This window comes from Xiphophorus maculatus, chromosome 1 (assembly GCF_002775205.1).
Source record: "Xiphophorus maculatus strain JP 163 A chromosome 1, X_maculatus-5.0-male, whole genome shotgun sequence".
In the NCBI taxonomy this organism is placed as follows: domain Eukaryota; kingdom Metazoa; phylum Chordata; class Actinopteri; order Cyprinodontiformes; family Poeciliidae; genus Xiphophorus; species Xiphophorus maculatus.
This window is the reverse complement of record NC_036443.1, coordinates 10174892-10202756: the sequence shown is the minus strand read 5'-3', so window position 1 is coordinate 10202756 and position 27865 is coordinate 10174892. Positions and strand designations below refer to the sequence as shown.

General features: G+C 39.7%; 3 protein-coding genes across 4 annotated transcripts in view; 2 read left to right on the top strand and 1 right to left on the bottom strand.

Annotated features, from left to right (window-relative positions):
- The first annotated feature begins 646 nt into the window (after positions 1 to 646).
- LOC102230536 (kelch-like protein 10) lies at positions 647 to 6494 on the top strand. Its single transcript, XM_005800150.2, has 5 exons — positions 647 to 765; positions 998 to 1484; positions 2341 to 2958; positions 4505 to 4654; positions 6135 to 6494. Exons 1-5 carry the CDS (start codon positions 647 to 649, stop codon positions 6492 to 6494), a joined length of 1734 nt encoding a protein of 577 aa, XP_005800207.2.
- Positions 6495 to 7771: 1277 nt separating this feature from the next.
- LOC102230795 (DELTA-sagatoxin-Srs1a-like) lies at positions 7772 to 10397 on the top strand. 2 transcript variants are annotated; one of them, XM_023340145.1, is made up of 4 exons: positions 7772 to 7808; positions 8299 to 8370; positions 8584 to 8686; positions 9655 to 10397. In XM_023340145.1, exons 3-4 carry the CDS (start codon positions 8619 to 8621, stop codon positions 10079 to 10081), a joined length of 495 nt encoding a protein of 164 aa, XP_023195913.1. In that variant the 5' UTR covers positions 7772 to 7808; positions 8299 to 8370; positions 8584 to 8618; the 3' UTR covers positions 10082 to 10397. The 2 variants fall into 2 exon arrangements, with proteins under 2 accessions (XP_023195913.1, XP_005800208.1); XM_005800151.2 differs by lacking the exon at positions 7772 to 7808 and having other exon boundaries at positions 8167 to 8370.
- A 1847-nt stretch (positions 10398 to 12244) lies between these two features.
- The window catches only part of LOC102231058, a gene marked incomplete at its 5' end in the record, with an annotated part of 33989 nt that continues 18368 nt past the window's right edge, over positions 12245 to 27865 (bottom strand). Inside the window, 23 exons of the mRNA XM_023339672.1 lie at positions 12245 to 13304; positions 14093 to 14142; positions 14452 to 14684; positions 14811 to 15077; positions 16033 to 16161; positions 16253 to 16430; positions 16791 to 16961; positions 17045 to 17347; positions 17752 to 17841; positions 17948 to 18197; positions 18828 to 19262; positions 20114 to 20787; positions 21251 to 21448; positions 21535 to 21657; positions 22379 to 22517; positions 22796 to 22947; positions 23055 to 23153; positions 23826 to 23939; positions 24121 to 24207; positions 24585 to 24678; positions 25075 to 25195; positions 25485 to 25679; positions 25781 to 27863. Of these exons, the coding sequence (XP_023195440.1) occupies positions 14113 to 14142; positions 14452 to 14684; positions 14811 to 15077; positions 16033 to 16161; positions 16253 to 16430; positions 16791 to 16961; positions 17045 to 17347; positions 17752 to 17841; positions 17948 to 18197; positions 18828 to 19262; positions 20114 to 20787; positions 21251 to 21448; positions 21535 to 21657; positions 22379 to 22517; positions 22796 to 22947; positions 23055 to 23153; positions 23826 to 23939; positions 24121 to 24207; positions 24585 to 24678; positions 25075 to 25195; positions 25485 to 25679; positions 25781 to 27863 (6165 nt within the window). The remainder of the gene's footprint in view (positions 13305 to 14092; positions 14143 to 14451; positions 14685 to 14810; positions 15078 to 16032; positions 16162 to 16252; positions 16431 to 16790; positions 16962 to 17044; positions 17348 to 17751; positions 17842 to 17947; positions 18198 to 18827; positions 19263 to 20113; positions 20788 to 21250; positions 21449 to 21534; positions 21658 to 22378; positions 22518 to 22795; positions 22948 to 23054; positions 23154 to 23825; positions 23940 to 24120; positions 24208 to 24584; positions 24679 to 25074; positions 25196 to 25484; positions 25680 to 25780; positions 27864 to 27865) is intronic.

Sequence of the window (27865 nt, the reverse complement as noted above, 5' to 3'; positions counted from 1 at the left end):
ACATATTTGTTAAAACTGTCACCAAATCATCACAGATAATCTGAATAGATTAATCTCCCCCAATCCCTCCTTGCCGTCATCGGTGGCCATGCTAGCTAGCATTAGCATTAGCATTCACAACAAGAAATCTGCTGGCGGGGAAAGGGGGCCAAAAAGGGGAGGAGTCAGATGGGGGAGGAGCTGCAGTTAAGACACGCCCATTGCTTCTGATTGGTTGTTTCTAGTTGGCAGAAAGCGGAGGAAATTGATTTTTTCACAGATTATCTGTCTCATGACATACTGTCAAGACATAACAATTTCAATAATAAAGTTTTTTTTTGAAATAAATGTTACATACTGCAGCTTTAAGTAGTAGATTGGTAGGATATCTACTTTCCCAGCTAATTAATATGATATTATCTAAAATGAAATCATTTATATGGCCGATTTTTAACATAACTAATCTAATACAGACAGCTGGATTTATCCTTGGAATGGTTACCTTTGGAATTCTCATGACTAGTTCATGTGACGTCACAGAAATTGAAATGACAGACCCTGTGAGAGTTCTGAAATTCTCACAGCCTTTTGTTTCTGCAGGAAATCAGTCCACGAGTGAGGAGAGTAGAAAGGTCTTTAATCCTAGGGAGCAAATATTGGTTAAAACATGTCACTGCATAACAAGCTCTGCATGAGGCAGCAGCTTTGTGACACAGTGATCAGAGTGGATGGCGGTGAATTCTATGTACACAAGGTCGTCTTGTGCAAATGTAGCCCATATTTCAGGTAAGCTCTTAGCAGGTGATACGGCAGAATTGACATTAAAAAGTTAAATAGGGCGGCTTGTTAAGAAACAGAGAGTAGTAAGAATAACAAGCCTAATAGAGATAAGAGGAACATTTAATAATAAACTGTGATTATCCTGATTTTTGGATTCAGCATACACTACATGATCTGGAAATATGTGAGTGTTTATTTTCAGTCCAATGACTAGTTGTTTTGTTGTGTTTCTTCACAGAGCTCTGTTTAGCCACTGGTCAACACCAGACTGTGTGACCTTTGACATCCCTGGAATGTCAACCAGCTTAATGTGTCTTATTATCGAGTTTGCCTACACAGGCAATGTTCTTCTGACAGGACAAAATGCACTGGACCTCTTCGTAGTAGCAGACCGTTACAATATGACTGGCCTTTTACAAGCCTGTAGTGATTATTTAGAAAAGCAGCTGAACCCACAGAACTGTCTCAGCATCTGGTTGCTTACAGATACGTTCTACCACCCAGAACTGAGAGAGAAGTCCGAACTATACACTCTGAGTCATTTCAAAGAAGTTGTTGACACCTGCGCAGATTTCCTTCAGCTCTCTGCACAACAGCTAGTTCAAATCATTGAAAGTGACTTGCTCATTGTAAAGCAGGAGAAGACGGTATACAAAGCCATCCTCAAATGGCTCGCCCATGCGCCCAAGGAACGGAAAACTTACAGCTCATTACTTTTTTCTAAGGTGAGTGTGGTGGGCATATATGTATATATCTAGATCTAGATCTAGATATATCTATATAGATCTACATCTATCTATATATAGATCTAGATATAGATAGATGTAGATCTATCTATATCTACATCTATCTATCTAGATATAGATAGATGTAGATCTATCTATATCTAGATCTATATATATATATCTATATATATAGATCTATATCTATAGATCTATATATATATATATATATATAGATCTATATCTATAGATCTATATATATATCTATAGATATAGATCTATATCTATAGATAGATAGATAGATAGATAGATAGATAGATAGATAGATAGATAGATAGATAGATAGATAGATAGATAGATAGATAGGCAGTTACCTAAATTAACTTGGTAAATTAATTAATTTAATTTAATAAAATAAAACTAAAATAATATAATAAAAAAAAAAAAAAAATATATATATATATATATATATATATATATATATATATATATATATATATATATACATACTGTATTTATATACTTATATACTATATATACTGTATTTATTTATTTTATAAAGCATCTACACACACGTATATATACACATGCACACATAGACACATAGAGAGACAGACAGAGAGAGATTGATTGATTTTGGGTTCGGTTAAGGACTATTAATGTCATGGTGAGACGATGTCCTCGATTCTGAATTAGCTACACATTTTGGCTGAAAAGAAAAATAGATTGAAGCCATTTCGTGAAAGTGAACTAGAAAAGGTTCCCATTTTCTTTTGTACTAGCTAAGTCTGTTGCAAGCACTGGAAAGGCCATGCTTTACGCAATGTTAGCCAACTCATGTATTTGTGTCTCTCTGCAGATCAGACTGGCTTGGATGTCTCCAAAGTACCTCATAGAACATGTGAATGAAAGTGAATTGGTGAAAACAAATCCAGAATGTCGAGCTATGCTCTTCCAGACATTGAACCCCATCCTGGACCACATGTCAAGGACCAGCCACAGATCTTTTGCCTACCCATCTTTAGCAATCCCACGGGTGCCGCCCGCTCTCCTGTTGGCCATAGGAGGCTGGACTGATGGCAGCCCTACCAGTTTAATTGAAGCCTACGATGCTCGCAGTGATCGCTGGATAGATGTGGCCTATACCACAGAAACCATCCGGGCTTATCATGGCGCTGTCTTCTACAATGGATCAATTTACTGTGTTGGTGGTTTTGACAGTATTGAGCAGTTCAGCGCTGTGCATAGACTTGACCTGACCTCGCACAACTGGGAAGAAGTGTCACCGATGCATGTCAGTCGGTGCTTTGTCAGTGTGACAGTGATGAATGACTACATATATGCTTTAGGAGGTTACAATGGACAGGAACGGCTAAACACTGCTGAACGCTATGACCCAAAATGCAACCAGTGGACTATTATTTCTTCCATGCATGAGCAGAGGAGTGATGCCAGTTGTGCAACCCTTTATAGCAGAGTAGGTGGCACTAATTTATGTTTCTGGGTTTTTATGACTAGCACAGAGAAAACAGCAAAGATTTATTTGGTAAACTTTGGGTAATTCAGACTGTTTGTATCACATTATTGCCAACATGAGCAATAGTGGAATATGTCATATTATATACTCTTTGGTCCAGCACTCATCTTGTTCGAATCTCATATAAAGAATAGGAATTTCTTTGCATTTATAGGTAGTTTCTCATTGCATAGGATGGAAGTCACAAGCAGGGTAACTCAAAGTTCAACCCTGGAACCACTTCTATTCAATATCTAGCTCTGGTTATAACAGGAAATAAGATTAGCTATCATAACTATGCAGATGATACACAGCTCTATATTACCATGTCAACAGGTAACTCTAAACCCATCCAGGCACTGAACATAGGCCTATAAGAAATCAATGTGTAGATATGCCATAACTTTCTCCAGCTGAGCAGAAACAAAACTGAAGTCAACATCTTTAGACCTAAAGAGGAACGTTCAAGAGTCAGGATGAAGCTTCAGTTATTACAGATGGAAACCAGCTAGAAGGCAGAAAATCTGGGTGTGGTGATGAACTCCGATCTGAACCTTTAGAGCCACATAAAGACAGTTACAAAGTTGGCCTTCTATCACCTGAAGAATATTATATTATCCTCCTACTATTTCTTGTCATCTTCTTTGTCGTTTTTGCCAGTAGTAACATCCGGTTGTTGATCACGACTTGTGTGATGCGAATAAAAGTGTTACCTTTACAGTTTTGCAAAATACATCTATTTGGATAGGGTCTGAAAACCCCCCACATCCCATTGCAAAGTAATCTTAGTGAGAAACTTTTTGTTTTTTTCGAACATGGTGTGTTTCTGTTGAGCAAATTTACTGAAACCAGGAAGATAGAGCACATCATTCCAGTTCCACTGGCTTCTCTGTAGGTCAGAGGATAGACTGCAAAATACTTTTGTTGGTTTATAAATCACTAAACGGCTTTGCACCAAAAAACATTAATGACCAGTTGTTGTTATATCAACCTTACAGACCTCTAAGGTCTTCTGGTTCTGGTCTGCTCTGGTTCCCCAGAGCCAGAACCAAACATGGCATTCAGCAGTATTCAGTTTCTGTGTACCACAAATCTGGAACAAACTTCCAGAAAACCTCAAATCAGCTGAAACACTGAGTTTCACTTTAAATCTAGACCAAACACCCACCTGTTTAGAGTTGCCTTTGAACCATAATCACTGCAACATTGACCAACATATTTGATGTGTATTGATCATTTCAATGATGGCAGTTGACAAAATGTAATGTTTGTTACTGGTCTCACAATTGGTTGCTGGTGTTTTTATGTTTTCATGATATTAAGCTGCCTTGCTGCTGACATGTGTGATACAAATAAACTTGATTAATTATTGAGTAATTTCTCATTTTTAATAAAGGGAAATGGAAAATTTCTGTACTGCTAGATGTCAGTCTAGAAAAACACAAGAAATTTCAGAGGGCAGGTTGATAATTTTAACCAAACACCATTCATTTTCCACTTTCTCTAGGTGTACATTTGCGGCGGCTTCAACGGGATACAGTGTCTATCCACAGCCGAATGTTACAACCCAGACGAAGACCAGTGGACCCTGATTCCCAACATGAGCAGCAGGCGTAGTGGGGTCGGCGTTGCTGCCTATGCTAACTACATCTTTGCAGTGAGTACAGTGGAGCAGAAACAAAAGCACTGAGCTCAGCAGAAATATCAAACTTTGGTAAGCACGTTTGCACTTTCTTGTTTTTAGCTGACAGGAGTGGTGCCTAGTTTTCTGTCACCCATCTGCTTCAAGGTTTAACAAGGTGTGCATTCAGATATGGTATTCCATGTACCTTGGTTGGCGTTGCACAAATAATGACTTGGGCAAACCCTTCCTTCTACCGGCCCCAAACCAATCATCTAAATTCTTGAACTAGCTAAAATGAAGTGAAGTCTCACAGAAATTACATAAAAATATTTCCCTATTTTCAGCAGCAGGCATGGGTTGCCAACTCCCCACTGACTGGAAGTGCTTAAAACAGTTTGAAGCCTCCTTCAAATTACTTATTTTTGTCTGATGCTTGTAAACCATCCCTGTCTCATGCCACTCTGGGCAGTTGCCCAAACGGCTCATATCAAAAACTGAGCTGGTTGTTTATGCCTTTCTTCCCTCTTAAACCTGTTGGTCCAGTGTCCTCTGAATCTCAGACACCAAGCTGCTTCTCACTGGATTTTTTTCCTTGTTTTTTTTTTAGCCATTTTCTATTAATTGTGGAAAGAGTTTTGTGTGGAAATTCCAGTAGATCAGCAGTTGCTAAAATACTGAAACCTGACTTACAAGAAACCTTCAAACTCCATTAAATGCACTTTCTTATCCTTAATTTGAACTTCAGCTGCTCTTTTCTTTTTAAAACCAAAGTGAGATGCATGAATGCCTTGATTTGCTGCCATATGATTGGTCGATGTGTGTGAGCAAGAGATTGAAGTGTTGTATCAAAGTGTTGAGCTATTGAGTGCAAGTTAGAAAACCAGGTGTTGAACTTATCTGAAACAGAAATTCTCAATGACAGCATTTGCTTCTCCAAAGCATTGATATTTCATACTTTTATGTATATGTTATATTTGTTGTTGACTCTTATATATGCATAGGATCAGTCGATACTTCCTTTTGATGATGTACTCCAGATACATTATTTCTGCTTTAGTCTGAAAGATAATGTCGATCTAATTTATGTAAACAACAAGCAGATCTCTATCTTTAGTGGGAGGATCAATTTTTCACTTCAACTCTGTATTCATAAACTGTCAAGTTGTAAGACTTTTCCTTATTAATATCTAAAAAATAACAACAGAAGGTAACACTACAAAGTCTCAACTATCTTTACACTTGAAATAAATACACATTTAGACAAGTTTTAAATTGATTAACACTTTCAGCTTTCTTTATTTTTTACTAAAATGATTTAAAAAACATCACCAGATGTGCTATTCTCTTTTGAACAGCCTAAAAAGACATTTGTTGACTCTGACCCAACTTTTTCAGACTTATCACAGAAAAAAAAAAAAAAAAAATCAATTTAACTGTTTATTTTGACAAAACCAGTTGTCCACTTGGGTTTTGCAACATCGTAAACATATCCCTATCAAATATTCTACTCTAGGTTGGGGGCTTTGATGGAGTGTCACGTTTGAACACTACAGAGGCCTACAATCCCTCCACCAACGCCTGGTGCAGTGTGCCCAGCATGCCAAACGCCCGCAGTAATTTTGGCATCTCCGTGATGAACGACAACCTGTTTGTCGCGGGAGGCTTCGGTGGCATCACCACCATCCCTAATGTCGAGTTTTATGACATCAAGACCAACATATGGCTAAGTGCCAACGACATGAAGACGTCCCGCAGTGCACTGAGCTGCTGTGTGGTTAACGGGCTCAGCAACATGGCTAAATATGCTGCCGCTCTTAACTCTATGCAGCGCCAACATTTACCTACCGAAGAGGAAGATGAGATGGAGCAATAAAATCTATCCACCTGAAATATTCTTTCAAATAAATTTCTCTGCATAAAGCCATTATGCTTTTGTGTTTGTTGTTGAGGGCATAGTTTGTGTAAGGGTTTGTTTGAAACTGAAAGCGAAACTGACAGCATGACCTAATTTTTTATTTATTTTTTTGGCTACTAAGGGGCATGTGTTAAGCCCCAAGTGGTTATTTGAAATATGGAAAAAATATACTAAGAGTAAGTGAGGTTGTGGGATCTTAGCTACTGAGTGAGTGCATGTAATTCAGTCTGAACACTGAGTTATATGCCCTTGATCCCAGTACACATGCATTATTCAAACTGGGACTGTATCAGAAGCAACATAATTCAAAGAAGTGAACGGTCTTTATGTTTCATAAAATCAATTAAATTTTCTCATTTTTAGACCTATAGTAAAATGTATTTTTCTTTAAAACACAAACATGTAAAGTGAGATAAAGAACAATGTAGGAGCAGCTTCAGCATCAGAAAACTGTTTACAGTGTGACTATGTGAACCACAAACAGATTAAATGGAAAATTGTGGGTACCCTCAACCAAAATTCACAATGCTTTGTGAATTTCTGTTGTGGGCCATTTCCTTTGCCTTTATTGTTAATCTGAAGAAAATAAATTTAACTACAGTTTGACTAAATTGCTTCTGGAACATGATTCAGATCATATATTCTTTTCACAACAGGCTAAATGAATGTGGTCTACCAGTTTTTGGTTTGAAAACTGCAAGAGAAATCTTTAATTGCACGAAAGGTTGAAAATGTTGTAATAATCATTCTTAGTTTTCTTGTAGGCTAAATAATAAATAATAAATAATTTTTATACCTTGTATTTTTGTCATTTTGAGATTGTTTCTAAGAAAGACACTGAACTGAACTTTTCTAGCCAAGGTTAACGTTTGTAATTTCTTTCTGTATTAACTGAAAAGCTGTTGTGTTGCACGTTGGCCTCTTAAAAAGTTTATCCAGGATGCTCAGTCTCAAATTTGCACAGCTCTAAAATAAACTATACATTTACAAGGATGTCCAGGTTTAGTTTAGTTTACTGCAAAATGTTTCTCCCTCATATGTGTTCAAGTAGTTGATTACTCTTTACTGTTTTTTTTTTGTTTGGTCTGTGAATAATGCCATTTCTGACTTTTCCCAAGTCTTTCTGTATGGACTTTGACTTCTGTCCAGTTCATGACCTTTAACTGGTCACTAACTGGTCTCTCCCAGCTTGATATCAGTCTGTTGACTAAACTCTAAGCGTTCGGGTGGGAATTTCCACTGTTTCCCAAGATTTCGTCTTGTCACCACAAAGTGAGAACTGTCATTTTAGTAGTTTGTTGCAGGCAAATGTTTTTATGGAGAGTTCTTACGTATTTCTATGTAACCAATTGTGAGTATTTACAGTGATACCAGAGTCAAGTTAATACTAACTCACTGGTTCATTTATCAAGAACCTGTGTGTTAAAAGTTTACAAATTCTGATTAACAGAAGTCCAACAATGTGATAGTCTTATGGTTGAAAGGTCAAGCTCTCAACTGAGCTACTGAAAATCAGCCAATCCCAATCATTTTCTACAACTTTACTCTTTGGGACATAGAAACTTATGCGTTTAAACAAAACAGAACTCGGACCGAAGCAAAGCATGCTGTGATTGAATCACTCTCCAACTCAGTGTGGTAATTTGAGGGTCACACGTAGAAAAGGACTGAAGATACCAAGCATGAGAGTTAAAGGTCCTGATTAGTGGAGTCAATAAGAGCTCACTTGTGATGAGCTGACGCGGTGCGATTTCACATTCAGGCTAAAACCAGGACACCCGACCTATTCTCTCCAATCATCCGGCTGTCTTTGCAACAAGCGGATCGACTGAAGGTAAGCAAAGCTATGCATCAGAATTGTTTCAGATGGTGAAATTGTTGACATGTGTTTTCAGCTGTAATTTGATGTAATTAAATCTATTCCAAAAACTTACTGGATGAATACTTTTTTCCCAACCCGCTGGTTATTTTGTTTGTAGGTTTTAAAAATCCATCTTTATCAATCTAATGTTTTTATGTTTGTTTGTTTTTTGTCTGCATGTCACAGCCCCAGTCTGGTCACCTTTCACCTACCTCAACACAATGCCTCGCCGTCGCTGCTCCGTTGAGATCAGGAACAATACAAACTCCTACACTCTTTCCAACCCAAGGTGATGCATTGCTCTTATAACTCCCTTTTCGTCAAGTAAACCTGTTTAGGCTTAATTTCTATTAGTTCAACAAGTCAATCCACTACGACTGAAATGTCTGGAGCAGGGGTCTGCAACCCCAGGCCTCGAGGGCCAGGCATTTTCAACTTTCAGATCTGTTTCTGCTTCAACACACCTGAGTGAAGTCATTAGCAGGACTCTGAAGAACTTACTGAGGAGGTAATTCAGTCGTTTGATTCAGCTGTGTTGGACCAGGGATCCGTCTGAAAGGTTCTGGACTGGTGACCTCTGGACGTTGCTGGCCTCCTGCTCCAAAAGGAATTAAAGAAATTTGTTTACATTATGAAATCGCCTAGCTTTTGTTAGAGGGTGTTTTTTTAAAAAAAAACGTGCACTGCTGTTTGAACAATTTCCACAATGCAGCTTACAAACTATAATTAAATTAGGCGGTTTCATAAAAAAATGTTGGAGTCATTTCAGACAAGCTAAGGAATTTTAAAGTCTGCCAATTTGTGACTTGGAAGACGTTTAGATAATGCCTCTTTTAGTGTACTTGAATATACATTAATAGAGGCATTAACTTTAAATGAGGGTACGACAGTGAAGTCTTAAGAGGTTTGTCAAAATGTTCTGGCCTGGCTGGGCAGACACCCAATCAATAATGAATATTGATGTAAACAATAGTCATAATTTTAGAAGACGTTTGCCTGTTTGTGAATGGCTCCAGTGATCTCATAACACACCAGCTCATCACTGCAGAAAAGTGATGAAACGGCTTCAGATAAGATAAAACCTTACCTAAAGCGAGAATTTGTCTTACATTGCAGTTCCTGACATTTTCTTAAGTAAATGTTTTGGGTTTTCTTTGTTCTTTTCTCTATAGATTTTTATAAACCCTGTAAGCTATCTTTACGAGAACAACAAGATAAATACAAATAAATCTGCTTTTCTATGTCTCCATTTTACAGGGTCTACACTGTGAGCGGCTTCTGCCAGGTCTCTTTCCCTCCGATGGTCGGTCCCTGCTCTGCCGTCAAGGCTCGCTTCAACAAGACGACAGGCCTGGCGAGCGGCGCTGTTGGTGTTTTCACTTTCGACCTTTTCAATGCCGAGCTGAACGACTACAACCACATCATGGCCGTCATGTTCTCCGTGCCCTATGACAGAATCCTTTTTTCCAACTGGCTTGCTGTGGGAATCTTTAATAAAGGTAGAAAATGCGACCACAGCCTTTATTACAAGATGTACAATGGAGGTGAGAGTGACTTTGTCAGAGGAAAGGCTGACGAGCCTGGCCTTTTTTACGAGGGTGACTACGTTATTCTCAGTGCCTCCATGACAGACTCGGGCGAAGCCGTCCTGACAGTGGAGATCAGTGACACTGGATTGTATTAAGTATTTGATCTGATAACTTACTATATGATGTGATCACCTGTATTCCTAACAAATGAATGAATCACTGATAGAGCTGAAAGCGGTGCTTCGAGTTAAGAGCAAATATCTGCTGAGGCTCATTTGTCACATTAAATCCTTTTTCTCAGGTTTTAAATGTACCATCCATTAAGCCCACATTTCTGTAATTATTTTTATATTTGTCTGATGTAACACTTTTAAACTCTATATAACTTCTACCATCCTACAGTCACCTTCATCTTTCCTGTTTATATGGATGTGGGAAAATTATTATCAAAGAAAACTCTGCAGAAACTCATTTTGAAAATCGAGTGTTCCTCATTTCACACCACAGGCTGAAATGCACAAAAGTTCTTGTGATTCTGATTGTATGAATTTTTAATTCATAATTCTCCTCAAGAGTATAAAGTCATTCTTCTGAATAATAATAATAATAATAATAATAATAATAATAATAATAATTTAAAAAATCAGAATATTATCTGGTTACTGTTTATTTTAGGTTTCTAACAAGTTCTAATAATTAAGAATTTATAAATGAGATGTGTAAATGAGATTGAGCTTTTTTCCTCAAATACAACAAAACACCATGATAGTATATTTACTCTGCTGAAAGGCAGCTCTTTACGTTCACGTTAAGCTTCACAACACAAATCCACCTCTCTAGATCTACCTCAGGTAGAAACACTGGTGTCGATGTGGAACTTATTTGTTTTCATGTTCCACATCCAGAGACTGAAATGATCTCAAGCTCAGTCATCTCTGAACAGAAATGTTTACGTGTTTACACAAAGTTTAGGCCTGACATTTCACCGGGCCATTTTGATACACGAAGATTTGATTTGTTTCAAACTATTTCACTGTAGCGCTGGCTGAATGCTTAACACTCCAGCAGGAGTTCAGCCACCATCTGCCTCCATTAGGATGGTGATAGCCTCATGTTTTCATTGTGATGTGCAAGGTTAGCTTTTGAATTCACACAGAGCTTTGTGTGTAGGTCAGACAGTCCAGTTTTAACATCTGCAAGATGTTTACTAAGCCTTATAATGACAAGTAGCAATTCCATGAGAAACATGTCATTCTCCATACTGGACTGTTAGTTGTGCAGGTGAGAAAAGTTAAATTACGTACTTCTCAGTGATGTGCGGTCATGGAAAAAAATATATAAGGATAAAATCATTTATATTGCTCTTTTCACCCTGTGGTTTGTACTATGAAGTATTTATTTTTCATTTAGCTTAACCAATTTTGATTATTTTTTTCTTCAAAATCTCTGAATTTTTGCATTTCCCCATTCAAATGCTCGGGAGCGAAGTTGGTGAGGCAGCAGCGAGCTGAGCCTCACCTGGGATTGATCAACCTCTCGCTAACTGCACTGAATGCCATTCCATGAGAGCATGCTCCTCCTGTTTGTACGTCACCAATAAAATGGTTTAAAACATTTAATATATGAATTAATTTTCCATAATTTAGCTTATTTATGTGATGTACAGTGTTTTTTTGTCACCAACTGTGTGTGTAACGTGTTTCGTGTGCAGAGGAGCGATCAGAAACGACAGAGAACAGATTCCAGGTGATGCAGGCAGTTCTCTTGCCTCATGGCAGGGGGCGCTCATGATCCCAGACATTGTTTGCTTCTGTACTTTAACACATACTTTAAAGGTTTTTCCCTTTGTGTGGAGCACAGCACAAAATTAATAATATCTACGTGTCCAAGTTTGATTGAGTTAAGGGAATTATTCTACGCCAGCAGCGCGGCTATGGATGACATGTTAAAGGTCTTTTTGCCCCCCAGCGTTGTCCGCATGCGCAAAATTTCCTTATGTAAACAATAACATGCAGGGGGTCTATATGTGTGAATATGATCATGACTAAGTCAGTGCCTCATGTTCAGTGAAAGTTTGTGGTCAAACCTAACAGGTCTTTTGACCCAGTTATATTTTCATCCTTGACAACAGCCCCATTTTGATAAAAAGAAAAATAACCCCACTGCTGTCATTCATTAGCAGTATGATGTGCTTTTGGTGTCTTTGCAGCCTAGCTTTTGGAATCACGTGCCAACAGTCCGGTTTGGTTTCATTACAGTTCATTGGGTTAAAATAAAGAAGTTTAATAAAAAGATAAATGAAGGGATCAGCTCCCATCTTTTATCACATTCTCATTTTATTGCAATCAAACTTTTTAAATTCAGAGGGAAGAAACCTGACATTCAAATTAGACACTGCTTACAAAAGTTAAAAGAAATAATAAAGGGGTATAAAACTGAAAAAACAGAAAAAGACTGACATTCACATAAGTGATATAAAACACAAAGTATGAAAACGATGGTCTAATATACCTGTCATAATTTGCACGTGTACATTTTGTACAAACAGCCAAACAAAATCCAGACAGTTTCAAGTTTACAACAGTTGGCTAATGTTTAAGACAATATGAAGAAAAAACAAACACTTAACTAAATTCCAAAAATTAGGTGAAATTGATTTGATTTGTGGATCCCGTTGGGTTTTGACTGCTGTCTTGTAATTGTCCATTCTTCTGCAGAAGCTTGAGTTTCCTCCTTGAAGATAATGCGTCAGCCCAGTCTTTATGGATGCGTCTATAAAATATAACACGACTCAAACACGCAGGCTAGTGGTCTGTCCCATCAGAAGAAGACAAAAGATCAAGATAAAAAGACATTCACAACAACGTCGGAACAAGCATTAAATACTGAAAGGCATCACATAAACAAAACCTTCAAATAGAAATGTAAAAAAGCACAAACATTTACTGTGTATTTGGTAAATCCTATTACAAAAAATCTGCCAAGCGGTTTCAGGTTTTCCGCAGCACTATGTCCACATATTTAACTCCACTCAAGGTCAACTTCTTCTTTATGTCTTCAGTCTGGACAGTGGGCCGACGTAAACACTGAGCAAGCTAACCTTGGATAAGAGTGCTGGACTTGGTGACTCCAACTTGTTTAATAAACTTATTTGATCCCCGCAAATATAGAACTGCAAAAATTGTGCATGACAAGATCCCACAGTGGCTGTATCTGTAGATTTGAGACACCAAAACCGACTCAATGAATAAATTAAAAAATACAGTCTTTTTGATAAGAAATAATGGCTATGAAGCCCATGGAAATGTTTCCATGAATGCAATCCTTCTGTCTTCATGTAGTCTGCAGCAGGCATCAACTATGTTATTGACTGTTCATCTGCAAAAAAAAAAGAAGCATAAATTACACCTCCCTTCCTTTTTTCTAAATGATAAAATGAAATGAAACCTTCTAAAGCCACAAGTCTCAATTATTATTACAAATTAATAAATTTCTATTTGCCATTTTGGAGAATAAACAAATGTTATAAAAATATTGCTCTGGATAGAACATGATTTACATCAGAGATACCCATGGTTGATAATACATGACTTGTGATTGGCTGGGAACTTAAACGTTATGCTAGCAACAAAACTCGACACCGTGTTAGCTGTTGCGGAGTGAAAAAAGTGAGGTGATTAAAAAAATAATAATTCACAAGAAACAGAAAATAATTCTTTCAGAAAGCTGAAATAAGCTATTTAAGAGACTTGCAGTTCTAAGACAACTTGAGGCATGTCAGTGGTTTATTCAAAATGAAAAGGAATGAGAGAGAGAAACTTTGAGCAGATAACATAAAGGGAACTGAGTATGGCAAAGTTTTTTTTTTCCTCTTTGACATTTTAACCTCAGTAAATGGTGACATGGAATATGGACAGAACTACTATATGACTTACACTACTGATTTTACTCTACATTATTCATTTGGAAATGAATAATCTATCATTGGCTAGCTGTGCTAATCAATCTAATTGCTAACGTACAATGTTAAAAACAGTTTCAATTGTTACTTTTGTAATACCTTTGGTGATTTACAAATTGGTATCAGACTGCAAATTATCCACTAATTCTTATTTAAAACATTTTAACCTTTAAATGTTAAATTTATGTTGTTAAATGACCATTACCTTCTTTTTAGAAATAAAGGTCAAACTTCTGTTGATCTTCCCAGCTTCCCCTGCAGTGAAAAATACAGTTCAGTTTAATCAAGATGAAAATAATACCGTTATATTAGCACCTAAATTGTTGTGGATATGTTTTGTGGACAATGTCTACTACAGAACTTAGATGTTTCAATAAACAAATTGTATATTTTTAGTAAATGAATGCAAATATTCATAACTGTTCAAGTAAATCAGGTAGCTTCAGTTACCTGGAGCTCATTTAGTCAGAGCCGTACATGTAAATTATATTCAAGACACTTTTCAGGGATCGGGATAGCGGTGTTAAAATTTCACAACGTTGCTCAGTTCATCTTCAGTTTTACCTGAGGGTTAGCTAGATGTGGAGGTTTGGGGGGGATGCCAGGCTTCTTTCTGGTAACTGCAGGGGAGCTGTTTTTCCTCAGGCTGGGGGTCCGACAAAGAGTTGCTTTCTGCTCTGACCTCTGGGACACGGACGAAGAGTCGTCCACTACCTCTCCGCTGATAGCAGACAGACAGCTGTGGTCTGGGCTGCTGTACAGATTCATACTTTCTCCAGAGGAGTCAGTGCTGTCGACTGAAACACAGACATGCACCAAACACAATATAATAATGCCTAAAAATATTAAATTCGACCCACTTATGTTATGAATTTATAACTTCTTTCAAAAGATGTTAATCTAAACCTGAGCAATAAACTCACTCAGAGGACAGTGAGTTTTCCATTGATCACAGTGAGGATGAGGCTGGTGCTGAAGAAGATGATGGCTGTTGAGTTCGTTTTCAGTCACAGCCTCAGGGGATGACCCAACTCCTGGATTGGTGTTCCCAAGATAACCAGAAGGGGGCAGAGAGCCCCGGCCAGAGGAAGAAGATGATTGGCTTACGGTGGTGGAGGCAGTGCTACCAGAGCCAATGGAGTGCGGTCGGGGATAATCTAAGCCCCTGTGTGAACAACACGCCACAGGGACTAACGACACACAAATAAATGCAATCAATGAGAATATAACAGGTTTTTACACTATATATTTAGGTTTCTACTTGGTAAAATAATCAGACAACATGGGACAGATTTTCACTGACATGTTGTTGATACACAGCTACATTCATACATGAACCCAGCCAGTTAATTAGACTACAAATTGCTAGCTTGATGTTCTCCTAATTAAGGCCAACTATTGGTCAGTCATCCGTAAAGGCCATATTTAGACTAATAATGAATGGCCTGTTAACAGGATGGAGCTGTTAATCTATGTAGCTCCCTCAGAGTTACCACGGGTCTCTTGTCTGGCTTTGTGATTATGCCTTTAGATGAACAACCACGTCTTGGTAGTTTTGTAGTTGTTCTACTTTTAAATCAAGTGGTTAGTGAGATGTTGAAAATTTGGGATATTGTTTCATAATTTAAACCTCTCCACAACTTTATCCCTGATCTGCCTGCTGTGTTCTAAATCAGATCTGTATTTGTACAAAACTCCTCCCGAAAACTATTTTCTATTTTTCCACCACTTTACAGCTTTGTGTTTTTTCTATCTTATGAAACTCCTATAAAATACATAGATGTTAAGACTTGCAATGTGTTAAAGGCTTTACAAGACACTGTGTCTTCTCACCTATCCTAATAAACAAACTCTGAACAAAAACCTAGCTTTGAAAGTTTCACCAAGTCCTTGTGCTTTCACCAAATGTTTACTTCAATTTAGTTAAACTGGTCTAAGATGTAATTTTATAACAATGATTTTGTAGTTTCATGTAAAAATGCATCAACTTTATGTCCCAAATATAAAACTTTCAAATTAACCAAATATTACAAAATAACAGTATTAGCCATTATATACCTGCTCTTGTAAGGCTCTCAGATGTAATGTGTGGAGGATTAGGGCAATTTAAAATATAACACACTTTGAATGGTGCAAACTTCTTACTTCTCCCAGGCAGGACGCAGCTGACGGCTCGGTCACAAATCGCCGCATCACTGGGTTGAATATCCATAAAAGGACTGCGACCCGTTCCCATAAACACTCTCTCTTGCAAACGCAGCTCTGGAACACAAACTACGTATTCAGAATGAGCTTTTAAAAAGGACTTCTTTTTTTTAAAATAAACTTCTAAATATGTATTTCAATCTAATATTGCGACAAACACCTCTACTGTGAGCAGCTTGGTTCCACAGAATCCTTTCCAGGTCAGTGGTCCAGGCTTCCTTCACTTCAGTGCTTGAGGCCTTCAGAGTGTAAGTGTCCTCACTTTTCCTTCTGCGGAACCAGATCTCAAAGCACAGTCCGCTCACACCAGAGTTATGGGTCATTCCTATATCGTTAGTCTGGAAAACACACACACACACAAGAGCAGATAAATGATCCCTGTGCCAATAGGTCTTTGCCAGTGATAGTGAAATGTGAGAAATATGCGCAAAGTAAAGATTCTAATTTAAATGGCAGAGACTAAAAGCTTTAGATTGGGAAGGAATGCTTAAAATAATAAAGTTTGTCATAAAACAGGGAATTATTTAGAAAAGATTTTTAGGCTTTCTTATGAAGCTGCATTGTTCCAATTTTACTGGTAAAGTGTGACAATGGCATGCGTTTTACTGCAAAATTCACAATATCATGTATGCAAAATTTAATACAAGTAGGCTGTGAAGACTTCAGCAGCTGTTTGTTTTAAGCTAGCGTATACAAACCTTAAATGACTGTTTGCAGACATAAACATCATTTCCAATATCCGTCCTCTTGGTTTTGCTGAACAGAATCAAATGTTCAAAGAGGAAGACTCGGCGGACGCATTTCTTCTTCCGAAAGAAAACTGTGAACTCATCTTGGCGGATCAGTTCCCCCTGCTCCTTCAAGTTGACCTGACGAAGGAAACAAAGTTTCTGTTGATGTCGTGTAACGCCAGCAGTCAAGGCGTAAGCGCTCTGCTCTGCTAATATCTCACATCGCAATCCTGAATGGCGTCCATGGTGAGCAAGTCGTTGCCATGACGCATCTGAAATTGAATCAGGTGTGCAGCAGCCTGGATTTCACTCCTCTCTCTGTCTCTCTCTATGCAGGTCGAATCCGGTGCAGCCAGGCCGCACACGCCGTGTGCGCACACAGCGGCGTCCTTCTGTTTCGATCTGCAGGGTCCAACCAAGGCCAGCATGTCCTGCAGCAGCAGGCTGTACTTGCTGATCCTCTGGATGGGCCTCAGCAGGTAGGAAGACAGATCCATGAGGTCCCCGAGCTCCTGCTGCTTCTTCTGAAATCCCCCCAAAAGAAAAGGTGTTTCAAATGCAAAATAGCATGCTTTAAAAACACCTCATAAACTCTTTGTGAATAATAGCGCTCTAAAGTTGTGCAAACTATTCGTAGCTTTGTTTTAAAGCCCAGTAAAAAACATAAAGAGTTGAAAGAGAAACAGTTTTTCTGGTTGAGAAATTACATGCAACACAAAACAGTAGACTCATACAGTGAACTCCTAGTGAAGAGCCAAAAAAACCTACTTTGAGTTACATTTGTGTAATTGCATAGCTTATGTCACACAAAATTGTTTTCTGCAGTTCTCTAAGCCTAATCTTAAGAGATTTCTGTAAAATTTTCCCATCGTTTTCACAATGTGTTGTATCAAAACTTACTAACAGGCAGGAAATACGTTAAACTGACCTTAAAGATGTCATGGCGGCGGTGAAGAATCAGCGCATCTGACTGAGGTTTATTCTTGCTGTATAAGGCGTACAGGCCAAAACTCTCACTCTGCAGGAAGCCGAGGTTAGGATTATTGTCGCAACAAATTTAAACAATCGTACAAAACTCTTAAAACTGCACAGTGAGTGAGATAGACTTTTTTTAAATTTCTTACGTGTCTGAGAAAGCAGCGGGCCACCATGGCCGGCTGCCTCTCGCAGGCCTCCAGCTCTGGGAGGAAATAGTGGCTGTGGAAGTCGTAAACCTTCTCTAGGTTGCCAAAGATGATCCCCCTCTTGCCTCTGAGATCCTGAGGAATGTCCAACCTGTCCATCAGGGGGAGGTAGTGAGTCAGGATGTAACCCAGAGAGCGCACATACTCCCTCTCGGTAAAAACCAGCTCCTCCATGACATGCTGCACCCTCCTGGTGACACAAAAGGGAATTTAAAAATCCATTACCTTCAACCAGGCGTAAAGGGTGAAACACAGCATGCTTCGATAAAATAAACGATGTCAATTCAGTTTAAAATCATGTTTTGATTCTTAAGATACAGAATAGAAATTGTTCATATGGAACTTCCAAACAGATGCTTCTGTAATTGTTTTGCTAACTTTAAATGAATCAGTTAGAGGAATGTCTTCTATAAGTGACACCATCTCTTATTGATTTACAGTTTTGATGAATTCCTCACCAGCTAACAGTGCTGATAAATAAGACCAAAATAAAAAAATAACATTTTTCTGCCTCTTTGATACATACAAAATATTAGTTGATCATCCTGCAAACTAATCAAATTTCTGGATACTTTGGAAGAGACAGTACATCTTTTGACTTGAATCTTTAACTTGACAGACCTGGAAGCGTTGGAGATTGAACTTGATAAGATTGTTATTTTATAAATACAAGATAAATTAAAATTCAACAATAAAAACACAAGGAGAGAGTACCTGAAGCTCCTCATTGTCAGCTTAGGGACGGAAAGGAGTTCATTAAACTTCAGAGAGTAAGAGAGTAAGAATGAAAGGCAAGGAAAGTCATTGACAGTCAACTTACAGAGCACTGCTGGCATTCTCCTGTGGACCTGACAAACAAAACGCTCTCCCATACGTCTCAGGGGGCAGGCTGGAGTGTTTACAGCATTCGGCCCCAGCAGCGCCGCCGTCGCTCATGCAGGAGTTGTCTGAGCAGAAGCTCCCATGTCGAGAGATCTGGAACTTCTGCGCTTCCTGCAGGATGCGGCAAGATGGCTGACCGCGGTGGGAGCAGCACGGTGGCGACCGAGGCCCCTGCTCTTCAGGTGTGGAGCCAGCGGCCGAGGCTCTGGCGGCGCACGAGTCCTGGCTCACCGACCTCGCTCCCAGACCCCGTCTCCATGGAAACCACTGGCAGCCGACGGGGTGGGACTGAGATAAAGCGGCGGCATCCCTCTCGCTTCTGGCTCTGCTTGTGTGTCTCTTTCGTGCTTCCCTCTCCGTTCTCCTGGCTGACCTATTTAAGAATGAAACCATCCAACAAACGGGTGATATTTTACTTTTCACTGTTTCTACAGCCTCCTTACACAATGGAGTCAAACTCATTTTCATTTTGGGTCTACATCAAGGCCCTATGTCCTCATAGGGCCGGGTGTGGCAGAATATGTTGATAAAGCTACCTGTTAACAAACTGTTAAAACATTTTTTAACAATTTTTAACATCTTTTCACACTGATGTAACTCGATCCTAAATCAAGACTTATTCGATTTGACAGATAAGATAATATTGAACCATGAGAAACTGAAATTGTGAGAGGATAAACTGAACGGTTTGAAGCTGAAGCTATTGTTTCATTAACACTTCTATGCCTCCGCTGTCTGCTGTGGTCTTTGGTCTCCATGATGCCGTTTGTTCTCTAACAAACATTGAGGCTTTCATAGAACAAATGAGTTTATACCTAGATTTAGTAACAAAGCTGACATCTAAAGGCCACTGCTTGCACTAAATTTAAATAAAAACAGTTTAAGCTGTTGAAAATTATGCATCATTTTCTTCAGATTTCACAATTATGCCCTACTTTGTATTGGTCAATTGCATATAATCCCAGTAAAAAGTATTGAGGACTTTGGTGCTAATGTTTCAGGGCTTTGAATGCTTTTTCACAAGCTGCATATGTCTTGAACTCAATTATTTGTGTTAATGGCAATAATAATTAAAGAAAAAGAAACTTTTTTTTTTTAATAAAAGTGATTTTGGCAAAAGAAAATTAAAAATTGGGCAAAAAATGTCATAAGCCATTATTTTAGGAAAATGACAATATTATAAAAGCTTAAAAGTCAAAGTAGCGCCCTCAGGAAGTTCATTACCTGTGAGATGACTGCTTTGACTCCTGGTTTGTCCCGGCATCACTGCTGCCCTCCGGTATGATGGTAATGTTACTGCAGGCTACTGCTGCTGGATTAGGGCTGCTGCTGTCCAGAACCGGCCTCCTTTTACCCAAATCCTCTGCACCTGACAAGATGCCCTCCCACTGAGAACGCTGAGGCCCCGGGGTCGACTGCACCACCAACCTCTGTCCCCCCGGAGAGGCCGTCTGGATGTTGGTGCTCACCACATCCACAAAGTGACCCTCACAACGGCTGCTGGGATCTGCCGGCTGGTGGCGAAGCTCCTCCAGCTCCTGCATCCTCTCCTGGAGCTGCTGCTGGGCCTCGTGAAATCTCAGCCAGGCAGCATTCCAGACGTGCATCCCTCGAGATCCCCGCAGGGAGCCGGCGTGGACCTTCACCTCGTGGAGTTTCTCCGGGCTGAAGTGGAGGAACTTTTCTTGGAAAGACTGGAGAATCAGTCGGTCAGGAGAAGCCTGGACATCGGACTGGCAAAGAGATGTGGCGTTCAGGACGGGGTCTTTGCTTTGCTTCTGCACCAGCTGAGTGTTTGTTTGACTGATCCATGAGGCGCTTTCAGGGGATTGGACTGTGAGATTTCTGGCTTCAGTAAGATTCAAATAATCAGTGCACTCGTTGGCAAGCTCCACAGCCTGTTTTAAAAACAAAAAACAACAACAACAAAAACAGAATAAAATTTTACCTTTCTTTTTGTTACAAAATATGTATGCCTTACTCTAAATCACTGCAAAACACAAAGACTTACAAATAATTTTTGGTCTAGTTTCTACTGGAAATATCTCAGTACACTTAAAATAAGACAATATTGTTAAAAATGTATATTTCTAGTAGTTGATTATTTCACTTATAACATGGGGAAATTGCCTTATTAGAAGTGAAATAATCTACCAGTGGAGCTAGTACTTTTTCCATCAGTATTAAGGAATCATTGACTTAGAAAAAAGTTCCTATATCTTGCTGAAAAGTTACCTGTAAGTTTGTTTTGTCCTATGTCAAATGTACTGACAGATTTTCACTAGAGACGACCAAAAAATTGCTTGGTAAGATTTTGTGTTTTAGCATTTTGCACTGGGCACTCAAGCATCTCCATCTTACCTGCTCACAAAAATCACATATGTTGACCATGATCTGCAGCTCTCGGCCACATGCCTCCGCCCTGCAGAGGAAGTCCTCCAGGTCCGACTGGAAAGTGCCGATGAGGGTCTTGAAGGCCGCCGTCTCTGGGTAGGGAAGCCCACTCTGCTGGAGTCTCTCTGCCTCTGACACCAAGGACATGGCGTGGTGCCTGCGGTCCTGGAGGACGAAGGACGGAGAGACTTCAGGGAGGAATAGGAAAACACAGAGACAAAAAGAAAGTCATGAAGGAGATTTAAACTCACGCTAGCTTCAATTAGGAAGCCAGTGAAGCTGTTAAGGATCTGCTCCATTCTTTCTCCAGAGCCCTCGACTGATTCAGCCTCCATTAGGTGGCGCTCTCCCTCTACAGCGAACCATTGCTGAATCTGCAGAGTAAAGTTGTTATTCAGATGAAAGCATTTTGAAGTGTGCAACATCTATTCAGGTCCATTTTTGTTTGAATGTTTGTAATCTAACATGTTATAATCCTTGTGCATGAGAAATGACACAACATGTAAAACAGTTTATGACCAATTTAGTTAACTACAGCCTCTCAGTAGTTACTAGAAGAGAAAACTGTATAAATAACCAATTCTCCTTCTTGAGAATATCGTCCACCGGTAAGGCTGACGGAAAAATAAAAGAAATTCCCCACAGCATGATGGTACCGCCACCGTCCTCAACAGTTTGTAGCAGTGTTTTTGGATTTCAAAGCCTCACCTTAATTCATCCAAATATTCTTGTCAATGTGGCTAAATATCTAAATTTTTGTCCCGTTTTATTGTTCTAGAAGGCATTTATAACGCTCATCTGAACTATAGTAAAAATATAAGCGCTATAACTAATAACGTAAAAAATCCGAACTAATTCTGCATTGAAAAAAATAAAATAAAATCAAATATCAAGTCAGTCCTATAACAGAATCAATATATAAAAAAGTTGTTTCTTGAATAATTACTCAAACCTTGAAAAAGCATTTCTAAGCCTTGAAAGTAACATGGGATGCATGTATATCATAGCTGGATGCAACTTCTGTACAGCACTGTAAATATTACCAGAGTTCAGACATACATGAAAATCAGAGATCATGAGAAAAACATGACAGACCTGCATGAAGTGTCCCTCCATTTCCCTGAGCTGCAGCAGGTATTCCAGATGTTCCAGTGATACATTCGTCCTCTGCACCAGGATGTGAGCCTGCTCCTCCACATAGTTGTACAGACTGGTAACAGAGTCCACTGCATCACTTTAGAAAGAAAAGAGACAATTACAAGTTGTTGAAAGAACATTTTTGAACTTTTACAGATATATTCGAGACACTCCTACAAACTCAAGATCACAACTTCAGTTTGTCTTTACGGACTAAAGAAAAGACCATTGGTGACTCTGACTTGGAGAAAAAAAAAATCTTGATTGTCATGAATGTTCTTCAAATCTGAAGTGGATCTCATGGTCTCACAGTAAAGCTGGACTCTATAGCTTTCTGTAGAAGTTCAAAGCGACAACATGATGTTTGTTGGGTACCTAAGGTCCTCACAGTGAGGGTATTTCAAGTCACTCTCCTTCCTCAGCCTAGCCAGGATGGCCCCGCCCTCCCTCTGCAGGCCGACCAATCGACTGTCCTCCAAGACGTCCCTCATCAGAGTCCTCTGGTCCATCATGCATTGCTGTACAGCCTGTTTGCCAGAGTATTAATGTGTCCATAGAACAGTTATCTCACACTGAGTTACAAAACTCGCCATAATGGGATCTTTGAGAGGAAAGGAATGGAGTGTAAAATTACCTGCACCGTCTCGGTCATCCGCAGTTCCTCTAACTTACTGATGGCTCTCAGTAACAGGCTGGAAACCTCGTGGAGATTGTTAACGAAAGGGAAAAGTCTCTGAAAATCAAAGATAAGATGTGACGATGCATGAATGAATGATCACCAGTAAGAAAGACAACAATAGGGTTCCTGCACATTTTCACTTAGATATTCTATACGTACACTAAGTACAAAATATTAACTTTGATACTGTAGTTGGGTTTTGATTTTTGGAGAGTGGGTTAGATTACTTTTTTGGTTTGTTTGTTGTCATCAGGAGTAACTTAGATCAGCTCTTCTTTGAAATGTATAACACTTCAAATTGTTAACTACACTGAGTTACCTATAAAGACCAGATTGTACAGTTTGGTACCTTGATTTTCTTTGTACAAATTAAAATTGTATATATTAGTAAGCAGCTGAGGTCCAGTTTATCTATAATTAAACAGGTGATTAAACAAGTAGTGTGTGTGCATTCAATCCTCAAGTTAAAAACCAAAATGCTGATGAGTAAAATGTTAAAACTGAAGGAGAGTGAGATTTGACAAGTCAAAGAAAAAACATAAAACCATTGCATTTACTAGGAGACATTAGATCTATGTTCTTTGGAAATAGAAGAAGAAAATAAGTTGGGAAAAAAAATAAATTCACTTTTTTTTACACACATATCCAGAGCAAAGCATAAGTTCCCTACTTATAGGTAAAGTCGAGCAGAAAAGCAAAAGCTGCCATATGATATTTGATTCCTACCTGATGCAGCTCCAACCAGTCACAGTAGCCATGAGCTGTGCCATCCAGACCGAAGCTCAACTGATTCACTTCCACCAGCTTGAGTAACGCTTTCATTGATGTCACCAAATCAGTCTGCATCAATATTAGATACATACAATTAAACTGACTATCTTTATATCACTTCCTTTTACATTATGCCTCAAATTATATCCATTCTGTGATGTTCTCTGTGGTTTAAGGCTCAAAGACAATTCTGAGCACACATCCTCAGCAGAAAATGCAAACGCAGTGTGTTTGGATGAAATAATTCAACCTGGATGCCGGGACACCTTTCTGGCTGAGGGTTGTTCTCTTTGTCCACCAGCAGAACCAAACTATTCACAGCACGAGGTGACCACTCCTGCAACAGGTTAACACAAGGTACAACCTTTTAATGGACTAGCAATTTTGTTGAATTAAGGTAATCAAAAAAAATGCAAAGCAACATCAATAGTCAACCTGGTAAAATTCCTAAAATAAACTCTTAAAAAAAAGAATGTTTTGTGTTTAATAATTAGATAATGGTTTATGTTTCTAGTAGTTTAAATTTTTGTGTGACTTTTGCGTAACCTGAAACTTGTATTTTTACTCCAGGCTGTAAAGATTTTCACATTAGCCATGCCCAACATTACTTACCAGTCATTATATGCTAATAGTGGCCCTCCAGTCACATACTACCATGCAAACAGTAGTTAAACCTGCAGCGTTCTCCTGAAATATACTTTGTGTGCTTCTTACATGAAGGGCCATCAGAGCTTTGTAGAACTGTGGTTGAGGACTTTTTTTCCTTGCATCAAATATTAGCGTCATTCCGGCTTCTCTGATTTCTTTTCTGCAAACAGGCACAAACAAAGGCGCTTTTGGACTGATGGTGACATACATGAAGTCCTGGTAAAACTTACAATAGAGTCCAAAAATGATTCATACTCCTGGAAAATTTGATTCCAAAGTGTTATTATTTAACCAAGACGTTTGTTACTAACAGGAAATAAGAGGCTTCTCTCTAAAGATAATAAGACAATTTAAAAGAAATATCAGCTTTGACATGAAATAGTTTTCATATAAGTTTTATTAAAAATTTGCGTGTAGACACTTGACCACAGCACTATGTATCGACACTGACACCACTGTAGACAAACACCAAAAATGAGGAGCGAGTGTCTGCAACAAACCAGTTCCCATGTTGTTTATTTTTCAGGTTCCACCATCTGAGACGCTTCTTTCTCACCTGGTGATGGAGTAGAAATAGAGCAGCATCTGGAACAGCTCGTGGCTTGTTACTGTTGACTCCCATCCCTGATCGTGTCCGTAGAGTTCAACGATCGCCCGGCCTGTCCTGTCTCTGCAGCCTGCAGTGGAGGGAGCGAATCAGAAGTTGTGGAGTCAAATAATGTAGTCAGGCCTCACCTGAATCAGGTAACCAATCTCTAAAAGACTGATTGGTGTTTGGTTAAACTTTGGTAGACGGTATTTTATCATCTATGCGACACAAGATAATTCTGTTTACATGTGTTGGAATACATTTAGTGTTCACTTTGTAATGTGAACGTTGTTGGTCACCTTTGTTTAGAGGTGTTGAACTATAGCATGCACAAAAATTTATATCTGTGGTTAAAGCAGTAAGAAATTTTAAATGACCTGTGAGAGAGGCTAACCCAGAGTAAACGGGATGGGCTCTGGGGTCTGGTGATCCCAGAGGGAGGTGGTCCGGTCTGGGACGAGCAGACGCTTGCCGAGAAGCCCTTTTGGTCTCGGTGGAGGATGATGGAGTCATCTGGGATGAGTTCTCTGTTTCATGACTATTGATTCTTCTGGTGCCAAGCTGCTCTGCAACTGCAACACATTTTATTTTTAACGTGTTGCATTAACACGTTAAAAATAATGTGCTAAAAATGTTTCAAACTGCGATGATGAAAGCAAGATCAGTTCTTTACCTGGAAGAGGATTTTTCTTTCTGTTGATCTTCGGTGAAACCAGCCTGAAGGCTGTGCTGTTTTTACATTTGACCACATGCAGCTGAGGAATCTCTGCGCAAGGCTCAGAGGTTTCTTTTCTCCGGACGTTTTGGCCTTCGACAATGATCAGTTCACACTTTTCCGAGGTGTCCACCACCGCCGTGGAGAGAGATGAACATCTCCTGTCTGGGTGGGTGTCTCGTCTGTTTTGTGGCGCTGGGGTAGACTTAAAGTTTGGAGCCATAGTCATCAAACTGGGTCTGGTTTGATGGCTTTCAAGATGGTTGAAAGGCATGTGGATCTCAGATGTTTCAGCTGAACTAAATTTCGATCTATGCTGTTTATTGAAATTGTCCGGGTACCTGAGATCATCAGTAGCTGACAGAACGTTTGTAGTCTGTGTCCTCATTTCTGATGTTGGATTTGTTGTGCTCGTGCTGTGAAAGTTGCCAGAAGATTTGACAGATTGTACTCTGCCATCATTATAGGGCATGACATTTATTTCTTTTGGTTTTCTGCACGGGACGCAGTTTATTTCCCCTGACTCTTTACAAATATCCCCACCTAGTTGTTCAGGAGACTGATTACAGCTTCCAGGATGACATCTAGTGTCTTGAACACCTCTCCATGAATCCTTGGCTCTCAGTTTGTCGGCGCTCTGTGAGGTGTCCGTGTCCTCCTCCACCACGGCTGGCATATTCCCTCTGTTATTCTCAGCCCCAAAGGTGACAGGGTTCTGTATGGCAGCCTGGTATGAGTCTCTGTATCGACATCTCAGCTCTTGAGCCTTGGAGACCTTCCCACCCTGCCGTCTGGCCAAGCATGGGGTACAGGGCTTCTCTGCAAAGCGCACAGTGCGAATACACTGAGGGGAGTCCAGGGAGTCGGAGGAAGGGTGTTCCTTCAGGGAATGGTCACGAACAGATTGAGGTCCTACGTCTCCAGATACGTCTTGTGCTTTTGTCTGAGAATTTACTTCCAACTGTGTGCTGAATGGTTGCATGATTGGCTGATTTTGCCAATTTGGATGTTTTTGTGCTTTGGTGTGCATTTGCATGCTTTGTTGTTCTTCGGTCAATGACCAATCTTTATCGAAGAGCATTTTGGCCTGCAGAATATCAATATAGTCCCCTGTTGCAACAGCTGCTAGCTCATGTCTGCTCATTCTCTGTGCTTTAGAGTCTCTCTGTTTATCTTCCAATATATTTTCAGAAGCTACAGCACCTTTATTCCCAACTTTGAAGTCAATTATATTACCTCCTGAGAGGCTGGGTTTTTCTGTTTTTGCGGTTGCGTTTTGATTTGTCCCAGTAAAGCGACTATCCCATGTATGCGGGGACACCCAGCCTATTGGCTTATGCTCTGCTTCACTTCCTTTAATTTTTACCAGATGCGACAAAGATGAAGTTCTAGCGTCTACCAGGCAAAGTGACACAGCAATGCCGTGCTTTGCTGGACATATCCTGGTTTCCACCGAGAAAGCTGCTGGGGAAGATGTTAAACCTGAGTTCTGACTAGCAGTCACAGGATTAAGTTGCTCAGATTTCTTTGAAGAGGAAAGAGGGAAGAAGGCATTATCAGATGATGAAGTCTTGGACGAATCAGGAAGAGGTGGAGGAGGAGGCGGAGTTAAAGGTGAATTTGACGGAGCAGCAGAGGCCATGCTACTCCCAGCACAACGTGCCAGCTGCACAAAATCAGGCACAGCTACCCGCTCCCATGGCAACCTCACCACGCCTCGTTCAGTAGCGACTAGGCATTGTCTGAGCGGCGACCCCTGGCGGTCCTGGTTGATCTCATCCAACCAGCCAGAGCTGAAGATACAAGGATAGGACGTCTCAGGGACCGGGGTTTCCTCTACCACCTCCACTGCAAGCCCCTCCTCCTTCAGCAAGCTGCAGACCACGATGCGAGCTGATTGGTCGCAGAATGGCGTCACCTGGAGGTAAAAGTCGCCTGGCTGAAGAAGGGAAGGGTCGATGGGAGCGAGGTGGACGACCACTTGGTCACGTAAACAAAGAGGCCAGCCCTCGCAGAGGAACAGCACATTGGAGTATTGAGCCT

Bases quoted from the DNA above. Each gene is read 5' to 3' on its own strand.
- LOC102230795 (XM_023340145.1), top strand. From the start codon at position 8,619: ATGCCTCGCCGTCGCTGCTCCGTTGAGATCAGGAACAATACAAACTCC. The intron at 8,687-9,654 runs GTGATGCATTGC...TCCATTTTACAG, and splicing joins TACACTCTTTCCAACCCAAG to GGTCTACACTGTGAGCGGCT.
- LOC102230536 (XM_005800150.2), top strand. From the start codon at position 647: ATGTCACTGCATAACAAGCTCTGCATGAGGCAGCAGCTTTGTGACACA. The intron at 766-997 runs GTAAGCTCTTAG...GTTTCTTCACAG, and splicing joins AAATGTAGCCCATATTTCAG to AGCTCTGTTTAGCCACTGGT. The intron at 1,485-2,340 runs GTGAGTGTGGTG...GTCTCTCTGCAG, and splicing joins GCTCATTACTTTTTTCTAAG to ATCAGACTGGCTTGGATGTC.